We start from the raw sequence: 8,761 nt of genomic DNA, 5'->3' as shown, positions 1-8,761 counted from the left end.
GGAACATTCCAAACTTTGTCCATATGTGCTTCACTAGATCGGCTTGCAATTCTTGATGAACATTTGGATCACGGAACTCTGATCTAGCACGCACATGATTTGCAAAAGCGGGTAACACCTCGGTCGAGTATGGTTGTGGTGCACTAGATCCACTTTCCCCAGATTGCTCAAAATCGGTCCAACGTTGAGAATATGAATCTCGTTCATCCTCAACAATCATATTATGTAATATGATGCATGACCTCATGATGATACCCAAATCAGCTATGTCCCACAAGCGAGCTGGTTCACGGATGATTTTAAATCGAACTTGGAGCACTCCAAATGCACGTTCGATGTCCTTCCGACATCCATATAATTCCATTCTTCCATTAAAGTGAATCTAACATTCTTCCCACATGCATATAATTCATGCGCTTTTGCCAAAACATCATTCTCCGACCAACCACTTCCTTGCATACACTTAGCGCCATCATAAGCGCCAATCCATTTACCCAACACTTTGTTCATATAATTAAAACGGTTTCGGCATGCAGGTCCATCACGCGGAGGATCGAATGAGCAATGCTCATTACAATACTCAGCAATTTTACCCCAATATGTTTCACCTTTCTGGTTTCTCCCGACAACACTGCTTGTTCCAAATTTAATCCACCCACTAATTAGCACCAAATTTTGTTCAGTGTTCCATGCTGGTTGCTAAGTTTTCCTGCTCTTAGGAGTTGAATCCTCTGAATTCGGACCGACTTCATTAGAAACTATCATGCCACCAATAGTTAGTTGTGTTGAAAACTCGGGAAATTCAGGTACACCACCACTTGGAAAATTTGCATTCGCCATTGTCACATAACCATTAAACGGGGGTGTTTGAGATGGATTTCTCGGCATAGATCCATAATATGTTTGAAAGTTTAGAACAGAGGATGACTGGTTGAAATTTGGTGGAAAACCAAAATTAGGTATGTTTTGAGGATGTTGGTTGGAAAATTGATTTGGATTTTGATAATAGTTGGGATTTTGATAATTGTTGGGATTTGGAAAATTGTTGGGATTTTGGTTAAATGGAAAATTAGCAGAATTTTGAGTGTTAAAATGATTATTGGGATCCATTTCACTAAAAAAAGACACTTAACTTCAAAATAAACACTAATAATAAAATTAAGATAGTGAAAAACTTGGTTTTTTTTCTGTGTCCAAATCAAATGAACCAAGTCTCTATTTATAGAGAAAAAAAAAATCATGAATTTTGGTAAAAAAAAAATAAATAAATTAATTTGCAACGAAATAATTGAGTTCAAAGTATTAAATGGATAAAAATCTGGTCAGCCAATCAAGCACAGCCACGTGGCTGCACTTATCCCTTTTCTCTTTCTCTCTCCGCGTGGATTAAGACCCACTCTCACACCCAGCGAGTGGGCTACACGCGCCTGGCCCAGACCAATGAGGCGCTGCCACGTCATGCCCTCGGTCAGATTAAATGGTGTTGAGTTTTCTCAACATCTCTCTCCTCCAACACACACTCAACACTACATTACACACCCCATTGCACATGATTTTGTGGTGTTGACTTTAAATAACTCTACCATTGCACATGGTCTAAGGCTGAGAAATACCAACTTCTCTCCAATAAACACTAGCATAGCTAGTACAATACTTAGCATCAACCTCAAAGATTTACTTGCTTTTGAATAATAAATACAACAAGATCTACTTGTAAGAGAAAAAGAACATATCCTAGTAAATGTATACACAACTAGCTAGCACTGTCACAAGATGAAACACAATGTTCTGGAAAATGTTCACTAAACAATGCTTTGGTTGGATAATCACATGCTCTTCACTACATTTGAAAAACATGTACTCATTTTTCTTAAAGACTTTTAGTTATGTGCTAGTGTCTAAACCAAACAGTCGCGTCGGTCGAAAATTATCGATGAGCATTAGAACTATCTATTTGTATAGCTGAAAAGTGAGGACTGTAAATATAATTCTATTGTTGTTTAGAAAAAGTGGTGATGTTACTCTAATTCTGGAATCTGATTTTAATTTTAGGCTTGATTCTTCATTATGATGATAGTTTAGTAACAGAAAAGTACATTCATCACAAACATTATTAAAAACTCATATATAGTTTATCAAAAACTCATACAGTTCATTAAGAAACATGTCAACTAGATAGAAAGTTCAGTAAAATAAAACTAGCAGGTATGTAAACTAAACATCGTATATAAAACTGTAAGACTAAACCAGAATCCTTATATAACGAGGCATCACAAACATTGTGCTGGAAAGTAATCTTAGGAGTTTTTGTGATCAATTTTTTAGTGGTGAGGGAAATCAAATAGCATTTTATCAACAGAAAGCCCTGCAACATTGCACACCTTGATCACTTCTTCAAATAGTACTTCATTTCCATCTACTTCCAGGTGCAACCCACCCTGTAACACCAAAACAACAATGTTAATCACCTTTAATTCTGAAGGCTAAAAAAACACAAGAAAGAGGGGTTTGAATTGGATTTTTAAATTTAAAGCTTTATCGAACACTCAATTTCAAATAGCACAATAACAACAAAGATAAACAACACAAGATTTTATCTTGGTTTGCTGTTAACTAGGCTACCTCCAGTCCATCCTATCCAGGTGACTTTGCCTTATCAAAAAAGAATTAATCCACTAATCAAATAACTTTTGATTACAACCCCAATGACACACCAGTCAAAGAATTCTCGAGGATCCTGACTAAACCTTTAGTCCTTCAAGGATACTCCCTCTGGTCCCATTTATAAGAAAAGATTCCTTTTTTAGATACATTGAATAAATAATGTATCTGGACAATATATTGTTCAGATACATTATTTATTCAATGTATCTAAAAAAGGAATCTTTTCTTATAAATGGGACCGGAGGTAGTATTAATCAACCTGGTTAAGTTATAAGGTTTTGTGTTAACAAAGTAATTTTTAAAAAGATGATACACACAGTTTCAATACAACAATATTTACAAAGAATGAAAGTTATGAAGCTTTCAAAATAATAACAATTTTCTTCTTAGTGTTGATTCTCGGCTTAGTGTTTTTGTCTTGTTTCAAATTGTTTTTTTTAATATAAGTTTGTCGTTCTTCTATTAGTCGTTCTTATTTTCCATGGCTTCAAACACTCCTTTATATAAATGAAAAATAGATCCGTTCGAGGGTGAAGTTGAAATTTCATAATCCACAACTTGCATGAATATGTTGAGTAATACGGTAGTAGAGTAGCGGTAGCAACATAGTGGAAGGTGAGGATGTGAGGTATTGAAAAAGTTGGTACTGACATACAGTCCTTTGTTCAATATCGCAGGGTAGTGGAAATGATGTTTATTTATACTATTTTAATATTTTCATACTATCTCCTTGAGTTAGAGGCTTCTGATAGAATATGGTGAAGCCTGATCAGAGTCCAAAGTTACTATCTTTTTTCGTTTCTAACTACTTGAGTCAGAGGCTTCTAATAGAGTTAGATGAAGCTTGATCAGAGTAAGTCTTCAGTTCGTTGAGAAATTCCGAGTCTTCGGATTCTTGAATAATCAGAGTCAATCTGGATAAAGTTCTTTCAATTGTTGACTCAACACTTGTAGAAGTAGATAGTTTGTTGTAAACACTTATTTACATTCTTCATCGGTTCATAGTGCATTTGATTTCCCATAGTCCAGAGTTACTTGTTCAGAGTCCATAACTACACTTATCTAGTGTCTACAACTTGCATGCTTAGAGTCCAAAATCTATGAATAAAATATGCACACTTTAACAAACAGTTTGAGTATAAAATTATTCTCCATACTAGTGTACTTATTATCATCAAAACTTCAAGAATTAGTTGACAAACCAAACTTGTTCAACCAATCTCCTCCTTTTTGATGATGACAATACCATGTATTTTGATGAAGAATTTTTCTTTGATAATATGCACATTAGTTTTGTAAGTTCCCCCTTAGTTTAAAACTTATTAAAATTTCCAACTTCAACAGAATGAGGTTAGCAAGCTCCCCCTAAGAATATTATTGAAAATTTTCATGACTACTTCAGAGTTAGGTTTGCAAGCTCCCCGTGAGAGTAAGATTTCATGACTACTATAGAGGTCGGTTTATTCAACCGATTTATATGATTTTATCCGATTTTTTCATGCAATTCGACCACTGATTTTGTGATTCGACCAATGAACTAGTGACCTAGTATTATAACGGGTTTGATGACCAGTCCGATTTTTAAAACATTAGTTTAAAAAAAATAAGGACCAAAAAAATTATTGATTTTTGGGATTTTAACCCCTCTTGAAATTTTAGCTCAGAAAATCCAATATGAGAAAGGTGGTGTAAAATATTGTTGATTAGTGTGGTCGTTACCTAGACCAAACTTTTTAAGGGTTTGTTCGATAATTTGGTTCACTTTTTTTTCTTTTTCTTATCACCATCGATATAGTCCGGTTCGGGGGTCAGTTCTAACATCAAGTGGTTCCAATTTCCTCCCGTTCGCAGTTGTAGAAGATCGAACTGTAGTCCTCCTTACCAAATTCAGATCAATCACCACTGGATCAACTAACGATTGATAATTTGATTCACATTTATCTTGCTTAGGAAAAAGCTCAAATCACATATTAATTAAAGATAAAATATTAGAAGAGTTTATCAAAGTGTGACACATATCATACAATTATTGATTTTGTAGAATGACTTAAACTCAACTCAAATGTTAATATGATAACAAAGTCTATCATTTGGATTACCCACAGTTTATCTCTACCCGAAATTTTAATATTAGAGAAAACTCAAATCCCACATTAATATTAATTAAAGATAGAGTTAAATATATTTTTTATCTTTATAAAATATCAAATTTTGTTTTTGGTTTCTATAAGCAAAAATGACATGGTTTGTTTCTTATAAAATTATTATGAACATAATTTTAGTATTAATTTATTGTTAAATCAATGATTATTTTGCATACATGTTTAGAAAATTTTAAAAAAGTTCCTTGAATATAAAAGGAATTCAAAATTTAATTTTTACGTCGAAATTTTCATTACTTTTATCAATATCTTTTGAAATTAAAAAAATATATATTTTATTCTTCTCATTTTAAAAAATTCTAAAAAGTTTGGTAAATAAATATTTTACAGTATTTTAAACAAACATGTATGAAAAAAATTATTCAAAAATTTAAAAAGTAAAGGATAATTAAATATTTTTTCAGTTTTAAAAAAATAACAGAGACTAAAAATTTTGTGGAGACTAAAATATGTTGTTTTTTTAATATAGACTAAAAATAAAATTTGAGATATTTATAAGGACTAAAAATTTATTTAACTCTTAAAAATAAAACCTAAAAATATTATAAAAAATGACAGATCTTACTTTATAAATCAATTTTGTAACTCAAATTATAACATTTATATCATTCTTATTAAAGATTTGTACAATATCATATGAGTTTGAAGATAGTGCATTATCTAGGTAAAACAATTTTACACATACAACCAATCAAAATTCTTATATTTGCTATCTTATTTTAGTATTTTAAACTTAAAATATGATCTATTGTGATACATGTCTCTCATTGGTTAATAATGAAAATATTTTACACTGACAGTGCATTTCCTTTTTTTCTCATATCATATTACAATTTTTTACATTTACATCATTTTTATTAAACATTTTATCTACATTTTCTACGTGATTACTCTGAAGTAAGAAGTAAAAACGGCACTTGAATTACTTAAATTATCAAAAACAGTATTAAATATAATTTTTCTTGAGTTATTAAAATAAAAAATATATATAACCAATATTAAAACAGAATTAAGAAAGTATTAAAAAGATTAAAAAAATAATATTTTATTAATTTTGTATCTTAAAAAAATTACAAGTAACAAAATATTGAATATTAGATATTTGAATGGACTAAATAATCATAATATAAGAAACTTCAAAATCATATATTTATCTAAGATCTTAATATATTCACTCGAGATCTTATGACAAATGAATCATCTTTTTTATATATTTAATATATATTTCATTTTTGTTCATGCGCGACTTAACTACTCACATTTAACTCCCAACAATTATCACAAAATTTATATAAAAAAATAATCTCAAATAACTCAATTCAAATAGACCTTTAGTGTGACATTAAAAAGCTAAAGATAAACCAAATCATTTGACTGATAAATTCTTTTAAAAGCCTGCATCTTTCAAGGGATAATAATGCACAAAAGCAAAACAACTTATATGGTGGTAAATGCAGCATTCAAACCTCTCTTTCTTTACCTCATTAGTCAAACCAACCTTCAATACAAAATTCAATTTCTCTGCAAAAACACGTGCCTTAAAATTCTGATACAACAACTGTATCAAAATTGATTGTATTTAGATAAACTAAAATATAGAAATGAAACAAAATAGTATTGTACTAATTTCATTAACTAACCTCTTATTCTGCTATGAAAATGTATATAAAATGAGTTACATATCTGGTTCTAAGTTCTAACCATATGTAAACTTTATCATACATATTTGTGAAAGGGCCTAATACAATATCTTACCTTATACAAAGCCATTTCAACAAATTATGATATGAATAATTTCAACTTTATGTAAATAAACAAGAAAAAAAAGTATCAATGTTCTCAAAGAAACATAACAATGATCAAAATCCAAGAAATTACACAAACTATAAAGTTTAAAGAAATGAAGTTCCTGCTAAACCATGATGCAGAAGATTATGAGCAATAGCATCTCTAGCTTTGAAAGAATTAACCGATCTCATACCAACTTCCGGAACCATTTCATCGTCAACAACATCGACATTAAGTTCCGGATCCATCGTCTCGCCTTTCATTTCACAGATATTATGCAAAACACAACAGGCACCAAGCACAACAGGCAAGTCCTGCAGCTTAACTTCAGTCCTTTTCTGTAAACAACTCCACCTACCTTTCAATCTAGCGAACGCGTCCTTAGAAACTTTCTGTATCTCGCCGATTTTCTCGTTGAAACCATGTTGTGTCCAAGTGAGATTCTGTTGAGTATAAGGCACCAAAATCCAGTCCATTAGAGGATAGCCTGAACTTCCCACAATCCAATTTCCTTTCAGAAGTCCTCCATTGTTAGCCCTTTGAAAAAGTGCTGATTTTTCCAATACTTGATCATCAGGCATTGAACCAGGCCAACCGATACAAACATCGGTAAAAACACCGTTCGTATCAACAACGCCTTGAACGGTAATCGAATACGAAGTTTTCTGGTTCCTCTCAGTATGTCTCTTGTTAAAATAAGCAGCAACACTAATCTTAGGAGCTATGATAGGAACATGTGATGTATACATCGATCCTACTACATTCGGAATCCCCGAAATTCCCTCGAATTCGGTCTTAATTTTTCGCAAAGAAGCCTCATTAGGCCATTGCAGATACTTAGGCATAAGAACAGTTTTAATAGCAGTGCAAACTTCAAGAACAAGTTTATGACAAGTGGATATACCTAATCCGAATCGCTTCGAAACAATTCGAAGAGGATCACCTGTTGCCAATCTCCATAAACAAACAGCAACCCTTTGTCTAACCGGAATAGCATTCCTCAATGTTGTGTCTTCCTTCACAATTGCAGAATTCAATTCTTCGCAGATCAAATCAAAAGTCGATTTTCCCATTCTGAAAGCTTTCTTAAACTCATCTTCAGGAAAATCATCCTTGTTACATTCATCCCACCATGCCTTCGACCGATCCTTCACCCAGAGCCTTCTCTGCGAGCCACCCGATTTGGAACCGTTTGTTTCGTTACCACGTTCGCCACTCTCTTCTTCGAAACTCTCACTACATGCAGCAGCAATCGCTACAGAATTCGACATGTTTCGCGAATTCTTCCTCTTGACTCTCTCCGATTCTTCGACCTGGCTAAAGCAATCATCGAGATTTGAGAAATACTCAGACATAGCTTTAGTTTTCTTCTTATGATTCGTCTCTAACGAGAATTTCTCATCCTCCGAAACTCTTCTGCTGTTGTCAACCTCTTGTTTCTCTTGCTCGTCCAGTAAGAGAATTGATGTGAGAATTCCTTTCAGTTCTTCTTTCTTGTTCTTCTTGTTTTCTCCATTGTTGATTGAAACTGAACCTTTATCATCTTCTTCATCACCATCATCACCACCACCATGTTCATTTTTTCTGCGTCTTTTTCTGATATTTGTGGAGCTACCACTGTTATTGTTCGGATTATTCATTTGATAAAACGAATTTTGAAGTAAATTGTAAACGTGAGAGAGTGATTCAGGGTCAGCGAAAGTTGGGAGTTTCATAAGAGAAGATTGAAACCGTTATCTATAGATTGTGTTGGGAACAAGAGAGAGTTGAGAAGACACAAAAAAATTGTTTGTGTGTTGGTTGAATTTTGAAGATGTTTTTTAAGGTAAGGTTTATGTGTGTGAACGCAAGGTGAGGTGTGAACGCGGAGTTGAAAATTTGGAGAAAATAATGAATAAATAGAAAGATGCGGCATGAGATTAAATAATGTGGAACAAAGTCTTGATATTAATTAACGTAAATTCAGTGTATGTGAAAGGGATCTAGAACTTTGCTTTGGATATTTTATTTTGGTTTTGTTTAATTGACAGGTCATACAAAACTGTCATGGGTAATCATTCTTTTTTATTAAAAATTACTATATTTTTTCTAGAAATAATTTTTTTATTATTTTAAAGTATATATTTTTTATAATTTTTTGAAAAAAT

General features: G+C 32.3%; 1 protein-coding gene and 1 pseudogene across 1 annotated transcript; both read right to left on the bottom strand.

The window, feature by feature from the left end:
- Positions 1 to 264: 264 nt before the first annotated feature.
- On the bottom strand, positions 265 to 1,110 carry LOC131598521 (uncharacterized; annotated as a pseudogene).
- A 5,342-nt stretch (positions 1,111 to 6,452) lies between these two features.
- On the bottom strand, positions 6,453 to 8,502 carry LOC131600541 (protein ALP1-like). Its single transcript, XM_058872685.1, has one exon. It carries the CDS (start codon positions 8,327 to 8,329, stop codon positions 6,719 to 6,721), a length of 1,611 nt encoding a protein of 536 aa, XP_058728668.1. The 5' UTR covers positions 8,330 to 8,502; the 3' UTR covers positions 6,453 to 6,718.
- Positions 8,503 to 8,761: the final 259 nt, after the last annotated feature.

Source organism: Vicia villosa, linkage group LG4 (genome assembly GCF_029867415.1).
Source record: "Vicia villosa cultivar HV-30 ecotype Madison, WI linkage group LG4, Vvil1.0, whole genome shotgun sequence".
NCBI lineage: Eukaryota > Viridiplantae > Streptophyta > Magnoliopsida > Fabales > Fabaceae > Vicia > Vicia villosa.
The sequence above is the reverse complement of the archived record's forward strand: the minus strand, read 5'-3'. Positions and strand labels throughout refer to the sequence as shown.